Source organism: Ruditapes philippinarum, unplaced genomic scaffold, assembly GCF_026571515.1.
Source record: "Ruditapes philippinarum isolate M1 unplaced genomic scaffold, ASM2657151v2 ctg1181_1_1_1_1, whole genome shotgun sequence".
In the NCBI taxonomy this organism is placed as follows: domain Eukaryota; kingdom Metazoa; phylum Mollusca; class Bivalvia; order Venerida; family Veneridae; genus Ruditapes; species Ruditapes philippinarum.
In genome coordinates, this window is record NW_026866847.1 from 267,479 (window position 1) to 294,654 (window position 27,176).

General features: G+C 31.0%; 1 protein-coding gene across 1 annotated transcript; it reads left to right on the plus strand.

Moving 5' to 3' along the window:
• Nucleotides 1–810: 810 nt before the first annotated feature.
• Nucleotides 811–27,176, plus strand: LOC132733994 (A-kinase anchor protein 13-like). Its single transcript, XM_060720696.1, has 9 exons — nt 811–846; nt 1,588–1,735; nt 9,654–9,950; nt 12,944–13,130; nt 15,171–15,295; nt 18,146–18,253; nt 18,745–19,008; nt 19,885–19,923; nt 27,115–27,176. Exons 1-9 carry the CDS (start codon nt 811–813, stop codon nt 27,174–27,176), a joined length of 1,266 nt encoding a protein of 421 aa, XP_060576679.1.

Sequence of the window (27,176 nt, forward strand, 5' to 3'; positions counted from 1 at the left end):
CGCTTTTTTTGTATTTCACCCCAAAAAAAATGGAAGAAAAAATTTTGTTTTTATGTTGAACACCTTAGTTAGGAAGTTTTTAAATAAGTTGAGGCAATTTCTTGTTTGAAAAATAACTACATTGTATTTGTTAAAGGATTTTTTTCTTGTTTTGAAAGGATTTATAAATTTTCAGTTTTATAAATTAGGGAATATTTTCCTTGTTTAAATATTTGATTGTTCTGGTTTTAATAGTAAGAAATGGGAAAATCATGTATCTTTGTTATTATACATGATAAAATGCAAGATTGAATTGTAGCAAAGTTTGATTGTCCCTTCCTGATTGGCTTTAAATCCACCAGAGAGAGTCAGAGAGTCAAGGTACATGTAAAGATAGGCCATTAATTTGTATAGAAATATCAGCAATCTGATCAAACTTTGTTTTGACTGCTTAATGATAAGGATTTTAATATTGAAATTTATCCCTGACAGTAGATATTAGACAGTTCCAAATCTCAAGCAAAGCCATTCTTTTACGTAATGTTTTTTTTGCCTTTTGTATTGTATATATATTATAAAAACTTTTTTATTCAGATTGTCCAAGAAGATTTTTGTAAATGGCTCTGTCAACAAGTGGAGCTCCTGTATATGTAAGTTTTATTTAATATTTCATAATACTTGTATTATGATTATATTACATCAAGTTAGATACAGGTAGGTTTTCCAATTAGTACAGTTGGTTGAGGGTTTAGTATTTAAAAAGTCCATACTTCCAAGCACAATTTGGTTGTCTGTATGATCGACATTATCTACAGTTTTATGTACCCTAACATGAAAAGAAGTTGTCAGTTAGCTGTAGAATTACAAGTTAGGACATAAAAGATTTCTAACATCTGATATATGACTGAAATGTTGCGGATCTGGTACCTTTTAAAAAGATCCCCATTATCAAAGAAATCCTGATGTCTTACCTAATTAATAACAGAGTTGCTCATTGAAAGTTCATTTAATTTCTTTTTAGTTTAAGTACTTAAATCTTGATATGTTATTTTCTTACAAACAATTGTACAGACAAATGAGTCATTATAAACTTGGTTAGTAATTAATGTTTTAAGGCAATAAACTTAATCAGGAATTTAATTACATTTGTTACATAGATAATGGAGTCATTCTTAAGGAAGTACTTTTCTTGTTGACCATTTGCTGTTTGAGTCATTTGTTATTTAATTAAAACAAAAGGGGAACATGGGGAAGGGGTTTTGTAAAAAATTTTTTTTTTTATTGGGGTTTCTTTTTTTAGAAACCCACCCAAAGGTCAACAAAAAATCAATAATACAATTTTTTGTTTGAAGGGGAAATAGTGGCCCGGGGTGGGAAAGGGATCTGCCACTCAGGGGGGACCAAAAAGTTTGATACCAATTTAAAATTGTGCCCATTTTTAAATTTATACATACCAGGTTTTTTTTTGTTTTTTTTAGGAGGGCTGGTTTAAAGATTTAAAAAATTATCAATTTTTTTTAATGTTGAAGTTGGGAAAATTTTATTTTTTTTTTTAGGTTTGTTTCGTCATTTTACATGGTTTCATATTTTGTTTTTCATTTTTTTCAGGAGGGGGTTTCAATGGATTTGAATTTTCGGAGGGGGACAGAGTTAATTACAGAGAGATGTTATTATGTTTTATATGAGGGTTCTAAACAGCGCCACCTGACAACAGCCAAGTTACTGACACCGCATAAACTACAATCTGTTATACCTGGTAATGTGAACACTTTTGTTAAATTTACTATAATAAATGTTTTTTCATTACATAAATATATGAAAATCCAAAGAATATGGAAGAACACTTGAAAAATTTGATTAAATTTTATTGAGCACTCTGTTAAAGTTTTAATGCTATTATTTTATGTTTGTTCAATTCACAGTAGTAGATAATTTATTATGTCCAAAAGAAGAAATAATGATGTTAACTCTACCATTAAAAATCACAAGTCCAAAATCTGATTTTACATCGTTTCATATAGATATGGGGCCAGGACGGGAGTCAAAAAAATTTTTAAAGGCAACCCTGTTTTTCCTGCGGACGAGGGGGCTTTTTAAAATTGTTTCACTTTAAAGTTGAAATTTTTCAAAAACCTGAACTTGTTTTGTTACTAAAAGATTTTGCAGAGTTTAATAAAATGAGTTTTAAAAAAAGAATTTTTAAAAAAGTTTTCATGTATGAAAAGGTAAATACTTTAAAAATTAAACATGTTATATTTGTTTAAAAGTATGATGATTTTAAAAACGAGGTTTTAAATTTTTTTACCCCTTTGAAATGTTTTTAAAAAGTTGGGAAAAATCCGGGGACACAGAAGCATGAGGGCCTTGTAAAATTTAATTATTTTGCTACTGTCAAAAGTGGGGATACAATTTTTTTAGTCTGGTGGAAAGAAGTCCCGGGGGTAAAAAACCCCCCTTTTAATACAAAAAGTTTGACATAGCCCTATAGGGATAAAGAAATACTGGTTTCCTTATCTTATAAATTAGGTTCAAGTGGTCCTTCTATATGATAGGGCCATTATTTAGACATAAATCACTAGTTGAAGTATATAGGCACCAATATTGATATTGTAGACTGTCCATCAAGTACTGTATTGACTTTGCCTAGATAACATGTTGGTGCTGGCCAGATAGCCGGTTGACGTTGACCCTGTTATCAGGATAGTTTTAAGAGGGGCATATCTCTGGGTGTTGACCAACAGCTTGTGATGAACTCGTCTATCTTGCAGGCTCACCACAAGTTTGCTTGTTATAATTTATATATCAGATAATAATTGGGAAATGTTGGGTATTTTAAATGTTTCATTTAAATATAAGGTATATGATGGACTTGTTTTGGTTTGAATGATAGTGGACATTCCGTTGTAAATTTCAAAGTAGTAAAGTAGAGCAATCAACAGTTAAAAGTCTGGATCTGAAAGCTGACCTGCCTGTTAAATGGTTACAGAAATCTCTGATCTACTTGTAAATATAATGTCATTAAAGATTATCTCAACAAACCTTGATGAGTTTATGTAAGTTAATTTTGAAAAGAAAGGGTTTCCACCCAATGTATATTAGTTAGATAACAAATTTGGCACTCAGATAACAAATTTGGCACTAAACAAAACTAAATAAGTCTGAGGGGTATTTGAAATTGATAAGTTCAGTTTTTAGTTCCGTTGAATAGTGTTTCAAAATGGTAGTAATGGTATATACGTATAGACACACCAGTACACAATACCGTGCATTTCAGTTTATTCTGTAATTATTTTTATTTAATCATTATGATTTGCATTATATGCTTGAGTTGCCTCTCGAGTTGCCTCCCCTCCTTATACATTTATATTTAAAAATACACTGAACATGTACTTAAAAAGTTAATAACTAGTGTCTCAACTGTTTCAAAAAGAACTTATTGATTTTGTCATATAGTATTTCATAAACACATGATGTTGCTATTTCAAACCTTCCACGGCCTTACATAGGTGACTTAGGTCTGATAAAATAACTTTATAATACATATTACATACTCCAATGTGTGTAGACATGTATATCATATAAGATAGTACAACAACTTATTTCAAACCTGATTATTTGCGATTATTTGCCAATTGTTTAGTGATATGTAAGCAATTAATTGGGGGAAAATTAGTACAGGAATTTTCCAGGAAGTTTTAAAAACAAAGCATGTGTTCACACTGTATAAAGTAAGAGTCATGTATTCCTGAACCTGTCTTAACTTCCCTATACTTTTATATGCAAATTACACAACATTTTTGCTGACATGAATATTAATTAACAATGTAGTAAATCTTAATTATCTGTGGTGTTTTCATACAAATAGCTGAGAAAGATTAGGAAACCATTGTGTTGTTGTAGCTATTATCTTAATCAAGATGATTTGCATAATGTTAACATTTACATTGCATTGTTTAGTGAATTATAAACATCATAAAGAGAGACAGACCATGATAGAAATATATAATTATAATGTTGATTGAAGATTTTCTTTAGAAATAAGTTTAGTTTTTAAACATATATAACCTTCCGAGCCTCTTTGCCACCGGCCAGTCTGACCAGACTGTTTACATACATATGTATTGTTGACAAAAGGTCCAATCTAAAGCAGTGCATTATTTGAACTTATTGATATGTAATTAATTGCTAATCATTAAAAATTGTACATGTACATGTTAATACACAATTAAGCTGTAGCTTTGAGAGAAATCAAGATTTTGGGTGATTTAACATAAGAACTGGTTGAACATGTGTTAAAGCATACATACATACAGTGAGACATACATACAAAATTTTGTGCCAGACTTCTGATCTTTGAATCATACACAGTTTCATAGATACAAGATTGATAAATATATTTGTAAATGGCATTAAGCAAGTTCTCAAATAAATTATTTATACAATTTTGTATCTAATCAGTCAGTATCATTGAAAATTATCCAATTATACTTATAATTATGCTCTGTAAAATTATAATTAAAAAGGTGAGGACCACATATACGACACCAGGTCAGGTTAAATAATTTTATTTGCTACTAGTTACAAGTAATATAATACTTCTCATCAAGCATGATTTCTCTAAAATTAGATTTGAAAGATGATTGATTGCCCTGTTTTTGTGTTTTGAAGGTCTTTATTATTGTGGAGGAAAATTCTGTATATTGTTTATATCTCTGTAGCTGTTGGGTGTGACAAAAGTTAACTGTCAGTTTTGAACAAAGTCAGGAATGGTAGTTAGATTATCAGATAAGGTCGGCCATTGTTTGTTAATTAGCTGGTTTTTCACCTGATTATTGTAAATCCTTTTGTTAAAATATAGTTTATTTAGAGATTTACAGATTATTATAAGTATTTATATATATAAGTAAATATACAGCGCATTACCGTAAATACTCTATTAAATCAAGCCTGAGCTAAATCTAAAATTGTCTGGAGTTTTTGGATTATTTTCCTGAAGCGAAAAACTAAAAATGATTTTGTTTGCCAATTTATCTTGCCTTGTTCAATTCATCGGAAGTTAAACTTTTGAAAAACTTGTTAATGTCTGTGTTTTTTATCATTCATTATGGCTTATAGACCTCAAATTGCGTGATGTTGTTGTTATTAAAACTACAAGTAAAATTTGACAATCTGACTAAAGTTAAGATCTACTTATTTATACAGTGGAGTGTTTTAGGAGCTGGTTTTAATCAGATTGAACATTTTAGATCCTTCCCTGATAGACCCATTATCCTCATCATATAGTAGAATATTTACTGTTGGTTACACAGGCCTTATAGACAGTGAAGTTTGGAAAGTTGCTGAAGTTATTTAGTATGTTTCTTTTTGATTGTCTTTTCTATATATAGACTTTTGAAAAATACCAGAAGTGCACTAGAAAATCTTTAAACAAGATGTGTTTTTCCTCAGAAATATTTTTCAAACAATAATATGTAATTCCCAATCAAGACAACTGTCAAGGCATTCTTCCCTGAAGCACACAAGTGTTGATGGTTATCTCAATATGATAAAGAAGGCCAGGTAGATATTAATACAATATTATTACAAGTTTGACAATAATATTCCTACGTTTTCTATTTTATGGTGCAACATTATCAAAGATTGCTATACAAATTTTTGCTTCATCAAGCTAGTAAACTTTTTAGTGGTTTTACAGCATAATTTTATGAGTACACAATAAAGGCGTGTGATAATAAAATATTACTGTAATATATAGTATGGTTGTTAAACAGGGGAAATAGGCCAGTGACAAACTAGTTGTATGTTTAAGAATCAATCTGTAGTTGATAATAAGAAGAGATATCGTATATTACCTGTATCAATGTAGTGACTTTATATTGTTACCTTATTATTATTATTATTATCATTATTATTATTTGCATATATTGAAACTAGCTTTTGATGGATTTTATTTACTGGAATATAAAGTGTTGTTTTTCTCAATAAGACAATGTAAGTTGTAGCATCCATTTGAACATGGTTTAATTGTTTACTTGGTTTGAATTGAAGTGCTGTGTCATCTTAATAGAAAGTTGTGTACTGATTAAGAGAACAATTTGTAAGTTTTGAGTTTTCAAGATTCTTTTTAGATTTTTAGGTTTTTCAGTGAGAGCATCATCCTAACAATTCCCTGAACACTCTGTTCTACATAAGTGATTCATTAAATGTCAAGAGTTTTCTTCTTGATTGAAAAGAAAGGAAATTTTGTGAAGTACAAATGGCCTGAGGCATATACAAGAATTCAATGAAACATTGTCATACCTCAATGAAGTTATAGAGCAAGTTGCTTTGAGTGTATCAATAAGTAGTTATAACATCCTTAACTAAATTCTTTATGACAATTTATAAGTTGCACCTCTTAAAGTTTGAACCAACTCAACCAGTAAAATTTATTTTATATTGTTTATTATGTAAATGAAATGATTTTATTAAATAAAATATTGTATAAACTAAGGTTTGAACCATTGACTGGTGTTAGGACAAAACATTTCCCGTGCTGTACTGACCTTGAAAATGGCTGTCTTTGGGTTTAGATTGGTTTGTTATTCAGCACATTGTTATTTTAATGATGTTTTGGTTTAAAGTGATTCATATTCCAGTAATAATTCACGAGATTTAGTGTATAAGTTGGCAGTTATTTGCTGAAAAATATGTAAGTATTGTTACAGAATCCAGAAACACTTGTACTAGTGTAACTGCCTGCCAATATATGAAAGAAATATTGTTACAGCCTGGGCTAAATCCAAACATAAGATAAAGCCACAGGGTTGGTTATAGATACTGAGAATGGATGGATATATGTTATAAGTTAAGGACATGATAGCTTATGTTTTGTATCAATTATGTATAATTGTTCTTTGTAACTATATTTGACATAGATGAAAACATATATCTCAGATATATTTTTAAAATTTTGTTGTTTATGAACTTTTTATTCTTGAGAGGACATTTGGATATGGATATTTTATTTATGAACTGTTAGATGGGAAATTGGCATCCTAGCATTTTAAAGCATTTTACTTTGATCTTTTTTTCAAATATGGTCAGTAAATGAAAGTTTTCATGTATTATGATTTCAAAGGAAAGTGTTTTTCTTAATTTGTTTTGAAGGTAGAGTACTGAGATATGAAATATAGATTTTATTGGATTACTAATCAACTAATAAGCTTACAATTTAAGTTAATTATGTTGAAGTAGGTCATCTTGAGATAGCTAACAATGGAGGAATAACACAGGGTGAAATCACACTACTGTAAATATTTACTTATACATGAATATAATATCTGATGTGATCTGTCTACCTTATCTGAGAAATTGATATACATGTATTTCATTTTCATTCACAAGTTATTCATGGGTCATATTTAACTTAATATCTACATTTTTGCAGTTGTTTCACAATGTGGGATGTTTGTTTTGTATGTTTTAAGTTGTATATTTGGTCACACTTTCACAATATTGTCACTTTCCAACTGAAAGACATCAGATGCCAGTGTGCATGTGTGCTTTGTCAGACAGAACTTTCAATTAGATAACTTGATAAGGTCACTGTCCATGAATTCAGATGAATTTAATGACTTGAACGCACAGCTTACAGGGACATTAAATTCAAGTTTACAAACATTAACCACTTTACCATGAAAGCCCATGCTTCTACATGGAAACAAATGTTTAGATGTATGTCATATGATACCAGACATACACGTGATTTAACCTGTCACTTACATGTTTGCGAAATAGTGAATGCTTGGGTTCCCAACATACATTATTTAAAATGCAACAAATTTTTGTCAAATTAGAAAATGGTTATACATAATGCAATACATGATTTGTTTGCAATTTAATTTGCATTTTTGTAATGTTCCAAGAAGTTTTTAGCTCGACTATTCGATAAGAATAAGTAGAGCTATTGCAGTCACCCGAGCGTCGGCGTCGGTGTAACCACTTATGTTAAAGTTTTTGTAATAGTTCAAATATTTTCAAAGTCCATTGACATATGGCTTTGAAACTTTGCACACTTGTTCACCATCATGACCCCAACCTGTAGACAAGAGGAGGTAACTCTATCAAGCATTTTGACAGAATTATGCCCCTTTTTCGACTTAGAATTTACGTTAAAGTTTTTGTAATAGTTCAAATATTTTCAAAGTCCATTGACATATGGCTTTGAAACTTTGCACACTTGTTCACCATCATGACCCCAACCTGTAGACAGGAGGAGGTAACTCTATCAAGTATTTTGACAGAATTATGCCCCTTTTTCGACTTAGAATTTACGTTAAAGTTTTTGTAATAGTTCAAATATTTTCAAAGTCCATTGACATATGGCTTTGAAACTTTGCACACTTGTGTACCATCATGACCCAACCTGTAGACAGGAGGAGGTAACTCTATCAAGCATTTTGACAGAATTATGCCCCTTTTTCGACTTAGAATTTACGTTAAAGTTTTTGTAATAGTTCAAATATTTTCAAAGTCCATTGACATATGGCTTTGAAACTTTGCACACTTGTTCACCATCATGACCCCAACCTGTAGACAGGAGGAGGTAACTCTATCAAGCATTTTGACAGAATTATGCCCCTTTTTCGACTTAGAATTTACGTTAAAGTTTTTGTAATAGTTCAAATATTTTCAAAGTCCATAGACATATGGCTTTGAAACTTTGCACACTTGTTCAACATCATGACCCCAACCTGTAGACAGCAGGAGGTAACTCTATTAAGCATTTTGACAGAATTATGCCCCTTTTTCGACTTAGAATTTACGTTAAAGTTTTTGTAATAGTTCAAATATTTTCAAAGTCCATTGACATATGGCTTTGAAACTTTGCTCATTTGTTCAACATCATAACCCCAACCTGTAAACAGGAGGAGGTAACTCTATCAAGCATTTTGACAGAATTATGCCCCTTTTTCGACTTAGAATTTACGTTAAAGTTTTTGTAATAGTTCAAATATTTTCAAAGTCCATTGACATATGGCTTTGAAACTTTGCACACTTGTTCACCATCATGACCCCAACCTGTAAACAGGAGGAGGTAACTGTATCAGGCATTTTTTTTACTATCAAGCACTAAGAATAGTCGAGCATGCTGTCCTACCGACAGCTCTTGTTTAATAAGCAATGACTGTTCATTTTTCTTTTGAAGAAGATTAATTTATATTATATTTTATTAGTCATGATTGAAGTGATTATATCATGTTAGACATGACTAATAATATTTTTGCATTAAGCACTTAAATAAAATTTATGCATTGTCTTGTGAAACAAAACAACAACAACAAAACTGTGAAGTCAGCTTAGTTGTCTGGGGATTTCCCTTCATTATCCCTCAGCTATCTTCTTTCCCTCTTGTTGAATTCACAGACAAAACTTAGACTAAGTAAAGTAGTTGGTTATTTGTGCAATTAGGTTACTTTAATTGTATATTAAATCATAATAATTATTGTGCATTTACTTTTATGAATCATTCCTGTTCAGCTTTAAGTGTAGATAAGAACCTTAGTGCATTGTTTTAATTTCAAGGATTTCAAGACAATTTCAAGAGATATAAATTTTAGTCATCATTCGCCACACTACTGTGTACTGTATGTATTGTAAAAAATTTCAGTTTGTTTTTAAATCTTTTTCAGGACACCTAATTGTGGAGGAAGTTAAATTAACTGTTGTGGAATTTCATGATGAAAAATCAACTAACCTAGTGACTAGTGCTTTTACATTTAACAGCGACAGTGCTTTATATTTGTCACAGTTTCTCATAGACAGTGTGATTAGTTCAGATTCACTTGATGATTTGGAGTTAATCAAGGGAGACAATTTTAACGTGGCAGATGAAGAGTTGTCTTCCTTAGATAATAGACTTAGCAGGGCATTGACTTACGGCAGTTTTCCAGATTGGTGGTCATTGCTTGGATCAGATTCTGAAAACGGTAAGGGGATGAAATTGCGATATATTGAATTTGCAATGTATTGTAATACTGATACATTGAAACTGTAATGTAGTATAGCTGTAGTAAAACTTCATTGTAGATAAATTTAAACTGCTATGAAGTAAGTTTTACTAGAATGTTAAAAGTTTTATTTAAGTGAAATTGTAACATAGCAAGTTGTGTTTCAGTGAAGCTGTACTGTTTTGTAGCATTTTGTATTATATTACAGTGCAATACAGCATCCTACAATACAGCATTATTGTATAACTGCTTCCTACATTACATTGCATTGCAATACAGCAGCCTTCAATACATCATTTTGAAAAACTGCTTTCTATAATACAGCATTATTGTATAACTGCTTCCTACATTACATTGCATTGCAATACAGCATCCTTCAATACAGCATTATTTTAAAACTGCTTTCTATAATACAGCATTATTGTATAACTGCTTCCTACATTACATTGCATTGCAAAACAGCATCCTTCAATATAGCATTAATGTAAAACTGATTCCTACATTACATTGCATTGCAATACAGCATCCTTCAATGCAGCATCATTGTATAACTGCTTCCTACATAACATTGCATCGTAAGACAGCATCCGACAATACAGCATTATTGTATAACTGCTTCCTTCATTACATTGCATTGCAATACAGCATCCTTCAATACAGCATCATTGTATAACTGCTTCCTACATTACATTGCATTGCAATACAGCATCATACAATGCAGCATTATTGTATAACTGCTTCCTACATTACAGTACATTGTAATACAGCATCCTTCAATATAGAATTATTGTAAAACTGCTTCCTACATTACAGTACATTGTAATACAGCATCCTTCAATATAGAATTATTGTAAAACTGATTCCTACATAGCATTGCCTTGCAATACAGCATCCTTCAATACAGCATCATTGTATAACTGCTTCCTACATTACATTGCATTGCAATACAGCATCATACAATGCAGCATTATTGTATAACTGCTTCCTACATTACATTGCATTGCAATACAGCATCCTTCAATACAGCATTATTTTAAAACTGCTTTCTATAAAACAGCATTATTGTATAACTGCTTCCTACATTACAGTACATTGCAATACAGCATCCTACCATACAGCATTATTGTAAAACTGCTTCCTACATTACAGTACATTGCAATACAGCATCCTACAAAACAGCATTAAATTTTGCTACAGTTAAAGATAAACAGTAGTAAACAGAAAATGGTTTTCTGTTTGAAATGAGGTTTTATTTCATACATACAAAATGTTAAGTAAAAACATTATGCATCTAATTTCTCATGAGCTGTTTATAACTGTTTACCTGGATAAGTGTCATAGATATTTATATAGAAGTTATGTCATATTAATTGTATCATGTGACTGGTTTAATATAAGTAGGTGTACTGAGTCATTTTCATCTCTAACTTGTCCCCATGAAAAAAGCAACAACAACAAAAACAAAGAAAATAAAGGAGCAAAAAGCATCTTATATCTAACAGAACCCTCCATTGATCATGAATTATGAGGGGAAAATTATTTTTATTGAATTATAAGACATTATGATAATTTTTTTTATAAAAACCTCATATTTATATAATTATGTAAACTGTGATATATTGTAGAAAGCTAGAGATGGCAGTGGCAGCCTAATTAATGCAACCTGTGCTGTACCTGCCCTCACTTTTTTTGTCCCGAAGTAAATGGGTAAAGCTTTTTGGAAAATTAGTTACTGACAAGAATCTTGGCAAGGGGCATTTGTGTATACCAAACACCTTATTGAAATATGATTTTGAACTTTTGTTAATCAACAATGGACATTGACAGGACATGTAATAATTGAGTCTGTCTTAATTTTATCATCAACCCTCACCTTAAACATCACATTTAGACTATAATTAAACATGAGTAATGTGACATATTAAGATAATATCCCTGAAAACCTTCTCCTAGTTTCAGTTTCAAATCATATGATTGTTTTTTCATACTAGGTGAATTAATTAAAATTAAACTTGTTAAATTATTTGAAAACTATAAAAATAGTTAATTTGGAAATGATATAGTGAAAAAAAGTAGCAAAAGGTATGCTACGCTAGATATAGGTGTGTAGTATGTTGTTGTAAATACATGATACATGTAACCTTATAGCACAAGGCTTGGTTAAGTTAGAGATTTGTGTTAATTTTGTTCTTGTTTTTTCCCTTTAAGTAGAAAAGTATGTATTAGAATAGTGGTTTTGTAATTACCTAGGCTACAGTTGTTTATAGAACTGAAAATTTTTTATTATATGTGTGAACGTTTGCATACACTGTAGTTAAGATAAAGGAAAAAAAAGAATAAGTTTTTTTTATTCTTAATAAATCTTTGTTCAGTTTGTTTTATTTAACATTTACCATGCTAAATATCTTAAACCGACATGCCTATCTTTCGATTTGGACAAAACCGTTTTCATGTATTATTTTTGGGGAAAATTAAGAAAAATGTATAAACTGAACAGCCAACAGTGCAGACCATGATCAGACTGCAAGGATTTGCCAGCTGATCTTGGTCTCTACTGGTTGCATGGGTAGATTCATGAATATCTTATTCTTACTTGAATTTTGCAGATTTATTTTAAAATGAATTATAGTTATGGGAACTTAAAACAATTGGTTAATATTTTGATATCAAGAGTCGTCAACAAGTATTACAGTGGAAGTAAGATTTCAACACAATACAGTTTGTAAGAAATCAAAGATGAATGAAATAAAAGTTGAAAAAAATATTCATAATCAAATATTGATTATAGCTTATTTCTCAAAAGTGATTTATTGGAAATATATTGTAATTCCTATATGTGAAATATGATCTGTATTAATATACAATTGACATAATATCTTCTATTCAATCATTCATATTCTGTATTTAATCAGTCATATAGTTGTATGTTACTGTGAATATTCATATATTTGCACTATTTTATCTTGTCACAGATACTCCACCACCCAGAGAATCTCTTCTGCATTTTACTGCCAGACTGGGTCTTGCCAAAGTAGCAACATTTCTTCTCCGAAAACCGGGCAGCAAGCAGTGTCTCAAATTACACAATAAGAACGGACAATTACCAAAAGATGTTGCCATAGAGAATGGATTTGATGGTCTAGCAGAATTACTTTCTGAGTATGTTTGCCTACATTTCCTAGGCCTTTTTAAATTTTAGAATTTCTGCTAATCTTGAATCAAAATGCTTTACCTGTTTTTTTTTTAGCTAACTTACACACTCAATGCTGAGAGTTTTACAAGGTTAGTAGTTTGTTGTTTTTTAGCTCGACTATACGAAGTATATGGAGAGCTGTCCTACTCGCCCCGGCGTCGGCGTCCGCGTCCGCGTCCAGATTTTAGATTAAAGTTTTGGTGCAGTAAAATATTTTTCACTATAACTTTGTCATTTCTTAAGGTATCAACTTCAAACTTCAAATATATGTTCCTTATCATCAACCACATCATATGTGACAAGGTTCATAACTCTAGCACCAATATTTTCAGATTTATCTCCCCTTGAACTTAGAATTTTCCTTAAAAAATACTATTTTTTACTGTTACTTCTTTATTTCTTAAGGGATCAACCTCATACTTCAAATATATGTACCTTATCATAATCCCCATCTTATGTGACAAGGTTCATAACTCTAGCACCAATATTTTCAGATTTATCTCCCCTTGAACTTAGAATTTTCCTTAAAAAATACTATTTTTTACTGTTACTTCTTTATTTGTTAAGGGATCGACCTCATACTTCAAATATATGTACCTTATCATCATCCCCATCTTATGTGACAAGGTTCATAACTCTAGCACCAATATTTTCAGATTTATCTCCCCTTGAACTTAGAATTTTCTTCAAAAAGTACTATTTCTTACTGTTTCTTCTTTATTTCTTAAGGGATCAACCTCATACTTCAAATATATTTACGTTATCATCATCCCCATCTTATGTGACAAGGTTCATAACTCTAGCACCAATATTTTCAGATTTATCTCCCTTTGAATTTTCCATAAAAAATATTTTTTTTACTGTTACTTATTTATTTCTAAAGGGATCAACTTCATACTTCAAATATATTTACGTTATCATCATCCACATCTTATGTGACAAGGTTCATAACTCTAGCACCAATATTGCAAGAATTATCTCCCAATTAACTTAGATTTTTTTACTAGAAAAATGTTATTTTTTATTATAACTTTTTTATTTTTAAAGGTATCTACCTCAAACTTCAAATACTTATTCCTTATCATCAATTACATTTAATGTGACAATGTTCATAACTCTTGAAGTAATATTTACACATTTATCTCTCTTTGAACTTAGGATTTTCTTTAAGAAATATAATAACTTCTTTACTTTTTAAGGTATCTACTTCAAACTTCAAATGTATTTCTTATCATTACACAAATGTTGTTTGACAAGGTCCATAACTCTAGCATGACTATTTCTAGAATTATTCCCCTTGATCTTTGAATTTATGTTAACAAATATTATTTTTTTACTATAACTTAATACATGATTATACATAATTGATTTTTCTTTCATAGTTTTGTCCTCCTTACTGCGTCCAGTATTTTATTAGTCGAGCTTCGCTGCCTCCTGTGACAGCTCTTGTTGTTATTCACAGTTCTTGTGATCAACATCTTCTCCTTAACCTCTTGGTAGATTTTTACCAAAATTTATGCTGTAGGTTCAAATCCCATGAGGGACTTTAGATTCTTTCACGTGCTGAAGCTCTTCAGCTTGCTTATAGAATGTTGGTGGTTCTACTCAGGTTCCCACTTGTGCCTGAAATAATGCAGGTTTTCCTCCACCAGTAAAGCTGGAAGGTTACCATATGACCTATGCTGTGATGGTTTGACGTAAAACCCAACAAACAAACAAAAACAAAAAAGTACAAACCTTAGGTAGCCTTCAACCAACAAATGATACAAATAGTCCAAGTCTTATATACACAAATAGGTCACAAGAGCTTGAAATAGTCTTAAAAAGATTAAATTTTAAATGAAGTTCCTAACACTTGATCTGTTGGTGTACAAATTACAGTGATAAGTTATGACCATGTTGTACTACTGACAGCTCTTTTTTAAGATGTCTGATTTTCTGTTTGAAAGAATTTTTCAGAATGGGGTTTCAAACTTTTAGTTAACCATTGCTATTTCTATTTTTAGATACAATATACACAGTTTAATGCCAGTAGGACGTTGGTTGGTAACAGATGATGGTGTTATACAGACTCAAGATACCGGTGATGTGACCTTGACCTCAAATATTGATACTCATAAAAGAACTATTGGTAATTATCATGCTCTTGATCATTTTTCTTCAGAGAGTGTGGGTTTCGAGGGCCGATTAGTTATGTTAATTGATTCAAATCACTTGCCTAAAATCACTGCTGGTCCAGATCCTTCCAGTGGTTTTGGATTCTTTCAATTGTGGAAGTTTGATTAAGGAAGGTTGGTGGTTCTTCTTAGGTGCCCACTTATGCTGAAACCTGATATTTTCCTGCGTCAATGAATCTTCGACATTGTCTCTGAACCGAGAGCTTTTATAAGTTGATTTCTAATCTTCGTTCAAATTCCACCAAACTCTTTGCAATAGATATATGGGTTGTTTCATATTATTCTAGTTTGTTTGACAACAATATTTATGTTGATAAAAAAGATAGTTTGCTGGTTATCATTATTATTTTCTTTACAATTCACTCAACATGATAAGAAACAATGTCTTTTAACTTAAATTAACAGGTAGTAAATAAAATAAATTTAACAGATTAACAAGTATGGGCATGTGGTCTAATGAAACCAATGGTTAACTAGAAATGTATTTGTTGCGGTTCAATACCAAGTCTCTCCACTTAAATTTACTATACAAGTTGATCGACTTGAGGATATTTTTAGAGAACTTGTAACTTTAAGAACAGAAACTGATTGTTTCTGTTAAGCATACTCTTATAACATAAAGGATCAATAGGTTTTAAGAAGACATTCTGGAGCATGTCAAGGGCTAAACTTAAGATACATATAAAGTGTGCCAAAAGAAAAATACTTAGAAATAGTTAATAGATTATTTTTTATTCATTTATTAAAAAGTTCAAACTACATGTAGTTATCCACTTTTCTTAATTTTGCCAAAGACTTATATGAAGAAAAAAAAACCTGTTGTATTTTTTTCCCAAAAGTCTTTTACATAAAATCACATGTTATTAAGTTATGAAATAGTAAAAACTTCCTGTTTGTGTAAATAGGTACTTTATGATAATATTTGTTTTAAAAAAACATCCCTTAAAATGAGTAGATCTATTAAATTGATGGCATGCTGTTTTTTGTCAAGTTCTATTACATCTGAAAATTAGAATGTAAGATTTTGTGATAATGTAATTTAATTCTCATTTTCATTTATCTTGGTAATTTAAAATTCACAAATTTATGTCTTCTTAAAACAGCTGCTTTGGCAAAGTTTGTTTTCATACAAAGTAGTATAGTAATGAAGTACTTAGTACAATTTTTGTGTCGCCTCTACGGAGTAGTGGCGACATATAGGGATCACTTCTTCGTCGTCTGTGTGTCTGTCTGTCACAAAACTTGTCATAAACTCCTCATAAACTACTGGTGCAATTTCATCCAAACTTTACAGGAATGATCAGTACCAAGTCTAGTTGTGCAGATTGTCAGCATTTTCCGGTTCAATGATTTTTATCAGAGTTATGGCCCTTTAACAGTGTTCGACACTAACGCAGTCCCGCGGTCCCGAGGACTCCAAAAATTGGCAAGGGATTTCTTAAGTTCCAAGTCAGATGTCCCGTTGGGACTTTAAAGTTTTTAAATAAAAAATATACTAAACAATTAAAACTGATCTTTAATCAACTTTAAAGTATTCATTTAAGATGGTAATCTTGCAAAAAAGTATTTATTAAACATGATAAACTTGCAAAAAGTAAACCGGAAATGAACCATTGTTTACAAAACACAAAAATTCTCCACATACCAAACATTCCAATGTCAGTATTTGTCGATATTTTGCTGTATTTTTAACCACCATAGTAAAAATGATTTGTTTTATTTAGTTTTGTTTATTATTTGATGTTTACTATGGTGTTAGAACACTTACACTGTGAAAAAAGTCGGCAATTCCATAATCAATAGTGTAATAGATTTCGGATAAGCAAATTCAAATGCGTGATTTTTTTGATTTTTTTTTTTTAATAATAATTATATACAGATTTTGTGATAATTTTTAAATGCAATAATAATAACTTGTTCTTGTCTTTGTTATCATGACATTGATATCATTATGTAAAGGAATTATATAAATTGGAATTTATTATGAGCAAAAAAGCTTTTTTGCAATAACTCATTTTCTTCTCTTGACTAGTTTACACTGATTCAAGTAGACCTAATACAGCAATATTATAATATCAAATGACAATTACTTACTGCATAACTACAGACAAAGGGACAAAATAAATTATATGTATTGAAGTCAGTAATATTTAGGACATATTTTACAAGACCTATAAACACTTCCAACTGCATGTATGATTTTGTTACCAAACCTAATAATGCTGGAAGGAAACATAATACGATTTCGTTCCTTAATTACTTAATGTTAATACAGATGGGCAATGATCAACATCCCATAAAGTAGAACGAAAGAACAATAAAAATAAGTTGCATATCAATACTGATAGACAAAGGTTATTGCTTAATTCTTATAATTATATAAAAAAAAAATCAGGGACTCCCTACTTAGGGAAGGGATTTTTGAATTCAAAAACAGATGTCCTGTTGGGATTCCTCGCTTAAAAGTTAGTGTCAACCCCTGTTTAATAATTTTTATTTTTAAAGTTTGTTCGGTGCAATTTTGTCCAAACTTTACAGGAATGATCAGCACCAAGTCTAGTTGTGCACTGTCTGTCTGTCACAAAACTTGTCCCAACATGAAATTGGCCATCATGAGGCGACACATGTGATCACTGATCGCTCTTGTATTTATAAAACCTGTGTTAAAGCCCTTAAAGTATAATAACTTTAATTTTTGATATATAAGACCAGTATTGGTTATTTTACTGTTTATTTAATGTATGTATTTATCTGTACAGTAGAATGTGTCACTAAAACTGAAAACTATTTGTTTGTTGTTACAGAGGAAGACATTATAGTGTTACAAGGTGTACAGAAACAACTAGAGAACGAAGATCATAGTATATCTAGACAGTGGCAGACTGACTGGCCAGCTGACCATTATAATTCTGGTAACATACCTGCTTGATGGTTTATTTGTTAAAATTTTGAGCTGTAACCACTAATTATTTGACTTTCTTTGTAAAGTATTGTCTCAAAATAAATTAAATTGCATTTTTTTCTTCTAACTGGGCAAAAAAATATTTCTTTTAGATTGACATAGAATTGCTTCATAACTTCTGTTCCGGTTTGTTCTGTAATGAAGTAACATTACTGAAAAGAAAAGTTTTACTAAGGGACATAATAAAAAAAGAATGAAATACAAATTCTGACCAAGTTGTTTCCCTTGTGTCCTATAAAATGTCATGAGTTATGTTTTATCCTTCTTAAGATTATCATAAGTAAGTTAATATTTCTAATTTGAAGGTAGTATAATTATGTTACATATTCCTGGAATTATTTAATGGAATGGAAAAAAACCCTGATAATTTATGAAAATTTCAGTAAGAATCTGAGAGGAGATAACTATCTAGAAATTGTACAACTTTGGTTGACCTTTCAGACACAAATGTCAATGATGAGGATACAGCAGATCAAAAATTTAAAACAATTTGTGAAAAAGTCCAAGAGCTTCCAAATGTATTAACTCTAGAAACGATCAATGATTACCGAGACTCAAATGACACATATACAGATCCAAATATAGATGATAACCATGGTAACGACAACGTTGATATGAACGAGGATTCTGATGTTGCAATGGAAACAGAAACTTTACCAAAGTTACATGTGTCAGAGGGGGAGGAAGACGATGAAGGAATTATGGGTAAATTAATTACCTATATTTGTTTTTGAAATGTAAAATTGCAGCTTACATGACACAGTCAAAGTCAGCTAAACTAATTACTTACACACGCTGACCTCAGTAACTATAAGGTTATATAGGTATATAAGTAAAATCAGCCAAAATGTAACTAAACATACTGAACATACAGACCATGATGGTGTATAGAAAAACAAAGGCATTTAAATCAAATCTACACATACTTAACTTACTTGATATGATGATATATTTGAAAATGGTTTTGATGGTATAAAGAAAAAAAGAAAAACAAAGGCTTTCAAATCAAAACTGGGGCATCTGTGGTCAAGTGGGTAAGGTCATTAACTTCATACCACTTTCCCCTAACTGCTGTAGGTTTGAATTCCCATCAGGGATTTTTTATTCTTTATTGTTAGGAAGCTATCCAGACAGCTTATGGAACATCGTTTGTTCTACTTAGTTGCCTGTTTGTGCCTGAAATAATGCATGGAAGAACACCTGAGGTCTTCCTCCACCAAAATAGCTGGATAGTTTCCATGTGACCTACACTGTGTGGGTGCGATGTAAAACTTAAGCACCTATAATGTGTTGGTGCGATGTTAAATAAAAAAATAAATAAAAGAAATAAAACCTACACACACTTAACTTACCGGCCATGATGGTATATAGGAAAGCAAAGGCATTCAAATCCAACCTACACACACTTACTGGTCATTTTAAACCTGCATATGTTTTATTTACCAACAATGATTGTATGTGGAAAAACAGTCTGTTTAGTCAAACAAACACATGCACACACTCACTCTTTACCTAACAATCATGCTGTACTTTGAAAGTGACCAATGTTTCAAAATAAAAAGATATTTGTATTTTTTAAAGATCTCAAAGTAGATTACCTGAAAAGAAAGTATACAAAAAGTGAGTATTCATCCATTTAACCTTTACATTGCACCTGTGTGATCTAAGTCATTCAAAGAAGTAAAATATCTAGGGCATCCCTGTTAGACTAAGGTTGATGACTTTAATCCATAAGAGCTAGAACATTACTGTAATATTCAAATATTGATGGTAAATTAACATTTTGAGCTAATTGTGACAAACTGAATGAATTGCATATACACTTTTACTCTACATAATTTTACATTTATGAAGAAAAAAAAAACACTTATATTTTAATCACATTTGTTGGATGCAAGTTATGATTTAATTAGCTTGTGGCTTCCTTCCCTCACACCCCCAGTAGGTTAACACAGTCTGAAACATTTTGTGCACACATTTCTTCTTTATATTCACAAAAAGCACTGTTATTTTGTTATACCTATCCTGTACTTCAAAGAGTGCCAGAAATCCAAAGTAAAAGACCCAATAAAAGTTTCCCTTTTTTTACCAGTTTAACATGTTTGCTACTACAGATGTGTTTTGATTATTTGATAAGATTTGTACTGAAATATAGATGTAGCATGATATTTTGGCAGTTTTCAAATCGCTATATTTAGAAGATTAACAAAAATTTGATGGAAAGGATATTGTGTCTGTAGGTTTTAGTTATAGGTTGATTTTCTTTTGAATGCTATTCATAGCAGTCCATTACTGTTTAAAGTTATAAATTCAATATTTTGGTCACAGTAACATGTGGAAAGTTACTTCTAAATGCTTTACGTGTCTGCCAGTATTTCATGCATGTACTTTTAAATGACTAAATATATCAAAATGAACAGTAATCCTCACCATACTAAATATCTAAATATTAAAGTTTTCAATCTGGACAAATCATTCATCTTTTTAGGGACAATTTCAAAATAAATTCTACGGAATAGTGAACATGAATTATCCCTCTTAAGATTATCATAAGTAAGTTAATATTTCTAATTTGAAGGTAGACTAGTATATGTTATATATTTCTGGGATTAAAAAAACAACTTAAAATTTATGATGTGCCTGCTCATCTTGATTTGCTGTGGTTGCATAGGTACATATAGATGAAGTCACGAGCAGATTAGGAGTTAATCATTTTTAGCTCGACTATTCGATAAGAATAAGTAGAGCTATTGCAGTCACCCGAGCGTCAGCGTCGGCGTAACCACTTATGTTAAAGTTTTTGTAATAGTTCAAATATTTTCAAAGTCCTTTGACATATGGCTTTGAAACTTTGCACACTTGTTCACCATCATGACCCCAACCTGTAGACAGGAGGAGGTAACTCTATCAAGCATTTTGACAGAATTATGCTCCTTTTTCGACTTAGAATTTATGTTAAAGTTTTTGTAATACCTTAAATATTTTCCAAGTCCATTGACATATGGCTTTGAAACTTTGCACACTTGTTCACCATTATGACCCCAACCTGTAGACAGGAGGAGGTAACTCTATCAAGCATTTTGACAGAATTATGCTCCTTTTTCGACTTAGAATTTATGTTAAAGTTTTTGTAATACCTTAAATATTTTCAAAGTTCATTGACATATGGCTTTGAAACTTTGCACACTTGTTCACCATCATTACCCCAACCTGTAAACAGGAGGAGGTAACACTATCAAGCATTTTTTTTATTATCAAGCACTAAGAATAGTCTAGAGTTGCTGTCCTACCGACAGCTCTTGTTTCAAATGCCTAAATTTTGCAATAATAACTTTTTCAAAAGCTATAAATCTAAATGTGCTATAAAAAGTAGAGTTTGCTTTATTTTCTATTAACTAGTTTGCTATTGCCATTTTCTCATGTTATATCTATACATTTACCAGTAAAGTTTTCTAAAGTGAGATTAAACTGTTGCCTGTCTGAAGTATACCTTTTCTTTTAACTGCAGTTTTATTCAGCCTGAGGCAGTTTTATCAAGATTTGATCAAGGAAATTCACCTGTCTATAAACCTATGAATAGTTCTTTTCTAATTGATTTCCATCATCAGTTCTTCCCTAGTGTTTTTTTTTAGATCTTTTTCAGGTCTGAGCAGTGATTATTATGTATTAAATGGTATTTAAAACACCTGGGGATCTGTTATTTGTTTATAATAGAAGTTTTACCTGTTCCTGTTGCATGAATTATTAAAAGGTCACACTGAAACAAACAGGGCCCTCACAGTGTTGATTGATATATCATGGTTCAGAGTTCGGATGAGTATAAAGTTATCATCTCATTCCATGGACCTACCACTTACTTTTTGTTTAAGACACTTGCAATCTGTTTCCCATAAGACTGTCTTCTTTGGTATAATGGGTGTCATTTATACTTCATCTTCTTAAAACATTTTAATTGAAGTAATGAATTAATATCATTATAAAATATTTAAAGAATTAGTGTAATAAAAATAAAATATAACAATTTTAACAAGATGTCCACTTTGCTTATTATGTTTTATGTATTAGTAAGTCAGAAGTAGCATTTATTCACTGCAGTGGTTTGATTAAGATGTCCTTGGCCTTTGGACACCCATTTGTTATGTGTGTTACCTTTCCAGAACAAGTAGATAAATGTACACATTTTATTGGCATTGTTCAAAGAAAGCTACAGGTCAAAATTATTATAGAATAACAGGTTAATGACATGGAACATATTTGTTGTAGATCAAAGATAATTTAACTATGATCTGTACACTTAGCAAAGACTAAAAATTCTAAATTTAATCCAAAAAGATTAATCTTCCTTTTCAAAAAAATGCAGAAAATAATCAATTTAGACTCACATGCCATATTGTTTTACATTTTTGTTACCTTTAGGAATTATAAAATGTTGACTTTTTGAACACAAGCAATGGTAATGATAATCAATGCTACCAGTATGAGTTCCAGGTCAGCGACCTACAAGTTTTGTACTGAACTCCCTAAAACTAACAATGGTCAGGTCTTAATTCAAAGCACAGCAAGTCCATTTCAAGTTAATGGGGGTACAGATAATGAATTAAAAGTACATAAACAACCTCCGTAGAAATTTATTATAGAGAAGTAGTTCTTTGTTTTGTGGCAGAATATTTCACGTTTTTATTGCACCCTCATTACAAGTGTTCTCTAATTTGGACAAGTTTTTTGGCTGAATGTCTAGTTTTCTATTTTTTAAGCAATTATTTCCAATTTGCTTCTAAATATAAAGTTCGAGAATTAGCTGTGAGGCAGATAGTGTGGTGTTTTTTGTTATAAGTGTGAATAGAGAAGTAGAGCATTTTATATAACTTTATATTACCGGTATAATTCATCTAATTTCTCTGAAGGATACACCTTAATTTAAAAAGATATAAGTATATTTATCTATAATCTTTGAACATAATTTATGTCTGTACTTTCAAACTAGATAAACTAGAAAGTTTTTTAGTTTTTTTTGCCATCAATAACTTGTAAGTACAAGCTCTATTTATTTCCAAGTAACTTGAATCAATACCCTACAGAGACAATTTGTTCATGCAAATGTGAAGTTAAAGGGAAGTAGTGGACTAGTGAATTAAGTGCCTATCTCTCAAGGTTTGGATTGTGGGTTTGATCCCTACTCCTTGGACCCACAGTCTTCATATTTGGCATGGAGGTTAGTCATGATTAGTAGATGACCCCTATTGATTTTGAGGTCACTGGGTCAAAGGTCGACTAAAAAAAGCTTTTCCCCTCAATTGCTTAAGAATGCCTGTCTGCAGTGTATTGATTTTGACATTTTGACATTTGAAGCATGTAGAATACATAGCACTGACTTAGTAATCTCAGATTTGGCAGGGATTTGTCCTTGAGCTCTAAATGGCCACTGTTGATTCTGACAAAGTGGTATGCGGGGGTATTCACGCCATGACAGTGGCAGTTCTAGTTTGAACGTCCACTGACACATTAGTAAATGATGGAATACATTTGTATAAGGTATAATATTGCTGATAACTTCCATAAAACATAATCAAACATAATTGATTAATACAAGTTGCAAGAAATTGTTTCATTATCAAGCATTCATAAAATGTATTCAAACAACTGACAATTAATTAAATCTATTACTATTGAGTTATTGACAGAAAACAGGTGACACTAATTAAGGTAAATAATTAAGGTAAATGCAACTTTAATGGTAAAAAAATAAGTTAATTAATAGTTACTGATCTTTTCTTGAAGTAAGGTATCAGATATTACCATTTTGGCAGCATGGCTGCGTTGATGCCCTGTTAGTTCAAACCCTGTCAGGTGCAAGCTGTTGTTTCCGTGAGCAAGAAACTTTACATGCATTGCTTAGTATTGGTTTGTCCCAGGTATGGATTCGAAAGTGTTTCAATAAGCTTTTAGCTTCCAACACAATCAAACTAAAATAAATTAGTATAAACTAGATAATACATACACTGTTAAACCATGCTGTCCACATATTTTAAATAGATTATCTTTCTCACTCAAATGACCAATTGACTTTTGGTTTTAAAAAGATTTCCTGAATAATACTCCCAAAACAAGACTCTATTTTAAATAATATATGTTTGACTGTAATAATGTAAAGTAAGACTATAGTTACAAAATGCTTCAAACAAAGTTATTTTGAGAGATGTACATTTCTGTAAATTCCAAAAAAAAAAAAGATTATAAATTCCATTGCATATGGCTGGATTTAATCAAGAAAAAAATGTAATGCCCAGTTTATTGTTCAATATTTAAATAATGATAATTTGTTATCAAATTCAAATGTTGTATGTTTTTATATTTACTTATGCTCACAGATAAACAGAGTTTGCAGATTAAAGCTAGTTTAGTATAAAAAAAAAACAGAGAAATATTACAGCTTGTAAAAAGATGAAGGATTTTAAGATGAGCTTTATGTAACAGTCATTTGTTACACCCTGGCTCTTTTTATAGTGAGAATTCTGACTTTGAGACCTGGTAAATCACAGGTAAATGTGATAGCAACACAATTCTATCTACATGTTCTTGTGTTTGATAGTTAGGCTTATTCCTCTGAAATTTTTTTACGAAGAAAATCAGATTATCTTATATGCTGTGCTTGGCAAAAACCTGGCTAATTCCCCCTACACTCCCTAAGGGGGATGGGGCAGGGTTATTTTATAAATGGTGCACCAAGGATTGGCCTATGTTGGACAGAGACAGAGAACTAGTTCTTACAATTTATCCTCTATATGGATAAACTATATGTGAGAGATCCAGGGTCACTAATACCCTGGTATGTCCTATACCCTTACACTTTAATAGGTCCTACTTCAGTTTCCTCTCACACAGACCCCTGAAGTCTTCTGTCATAATACAGTTGTTTACTGCCTAGACCAAAGCCTGAGAGTGTAATAGAAAATACATTGTAGGCAGAGAAGTCATATAATTACAACATTTTAACTAACCAGTCATCTTTCAATTTGAATCACCCATTTGAAAATTCTAGAATTTTTTGAAATTTTTTTATCTTAACTGGAAAGTTAACTTCCCAAACCTTTTCAACAAAAAATAGTTTACCTTTTGGATAATAAATGATTAAATGTACCTTTACAAAAAAAGATGGTTTCCAGTTTAAAAGATAATTTGATTCCCTAAACCCATTTACATTAGGAATATTATGAAAGATTGAGAAAATGAAAGTTTTTCAAAAGCTTTATTAAAATCTGTATCCTGAGATTTATAAAGTAGAATTTTTGTTACAGCAAAAATATTATAATGTTTAATAAATCTTGTAGAATAAGTCAGAAATGAAAAATATTTAGCTTATTTAAGGTTATTCACCTGTATAAAATCAATGAAACTCTTTTTACCTACACCAGTATGAACTGGCTTTCCCAATATTAAATTTTGCTCCAAATTTATGAACTGGCTCCCAGTATGAACTCACCCAGTAACAAAATTTTGGCTCTCAGTTGAATGGCTCCCAGTATTTGAACTTCTACCAGTTTATTGAAATGACCTCTAGTATGAAAATGGCTTCTCAAGTTGTGAAACTGGCCTTCAGTATGAACTTGTTCTCGGTATAACTGGTCTCCAGTATGAAACTGGGGTGGGTGAGAGGGTTCCAGTATTAAACTGGTCCTTCCTCTGTAATGATTCTCACAAACCCCTACACCACTTTTAATATACCTTTAAACAAGTGACCCAAAATAAAGAAGGTTGTGAATTGAAATTAAAGGCCAATTCAAACCCCAAAAACTAAATTTTGAAAATGTCGTAACCACAAAATTATGCTGAACATATCAAACCACATTATCCTTGATATAAACAATACAATAATGCTTACTTGGCATAATTAAAACTCACACAATTTACCTCTGTCACTAAAAATTTGCACCCGGCCCAAACTACCCTATTCAAATGTAATCCCACTAGCCAATCCTCTCTTATATCATCATTGACAAAGAAAATTGAAAAATACATAATGAAATATGTAAGGTAGTGTTGATTTGAAACAATACTGAAAAGCATACGCATTTGGAACACAAATTGCCTATTGTCAATTGTGCTTTAGGACCAGTAATTTAGAATGTTCCACACTTTTTAACTTAAATGCTATGGCAGATAATTATGCATAGAATTTAAGCAGTTTGTTTATCATTTATTTAAATGTAGTAATACATGTATACTTTAATTTGATTATGATACTGATAAATAAGTAAATTAACCTAGTATTGACAATTCCATGAAAAATTAAAATAATTGGCATGCGTTTTTTTTTGTTAATAAGGCTTTCAGTTTGTTTTTTACAAGTTGAGAATGAAAATAATAAAAAATATAAAATAAAAAAAAAAGGGTCATGAGCCAAAGTCTATTGTTGTAAGACTATATACATAGCAATTGTTTTTCACATTCCTGATATAGTCTATATACCTGTATGTATATCTCTGAGGGAAGATAAGAAAACTTGAAATGATCTTAGAGCACCCATACAGAAATTAATAGAGGATTTGTGCTGGTGTACAATACCCCAAAATAATTATATACCTTACACTTTTTCGAACAAAACCCCCTGAAGGTCTGGAAAATATTACATTTCTGTCAATCAGACACAAAGGTCAGCTGTAACCCTTCTGTTTTATTTCAAGGATTTATATTTATTAGATAAGTGTATGAAAAACATTTTTATAATGTATAGATAAGGCAGTTTATTCTTTTGTCAATATATGGATTTATGGAATCGGTCTCATAAGTATGGTCTTGTACATCTATTTGCAGAGTGTAGAAGGACGCTTTCAGCACTAAGGGGTTACAACCCGAAACATTTGTTGAAGGATTAG

What these genes read in the sequence shown, in the direction of transcription:
- LOC132733994 (XM_060720696.1), top strand. Translation starts at nt 811, where the DNA reads ATGAAAAGAAGTTGTCAGTTAGCTGTAGAATTACAA. An exon ending in TGGATCAGATTCTGAAAACG is followed by an intron (nt 9,951 to 12,943) that starts GTAAGGGGATGA and finishes ATCTTGTCACAG; the next exon opens with ATACTCCACCACCCAGAGAA. An exon ending in AGCTGACCATTATAATTCTG is followed by an intron (nt 18,254 to 18,744) that starts GTAACATACCTG and finishes TTGACCTTTCAG; the next exon opens with ACACAAATGTCAATGATGAG.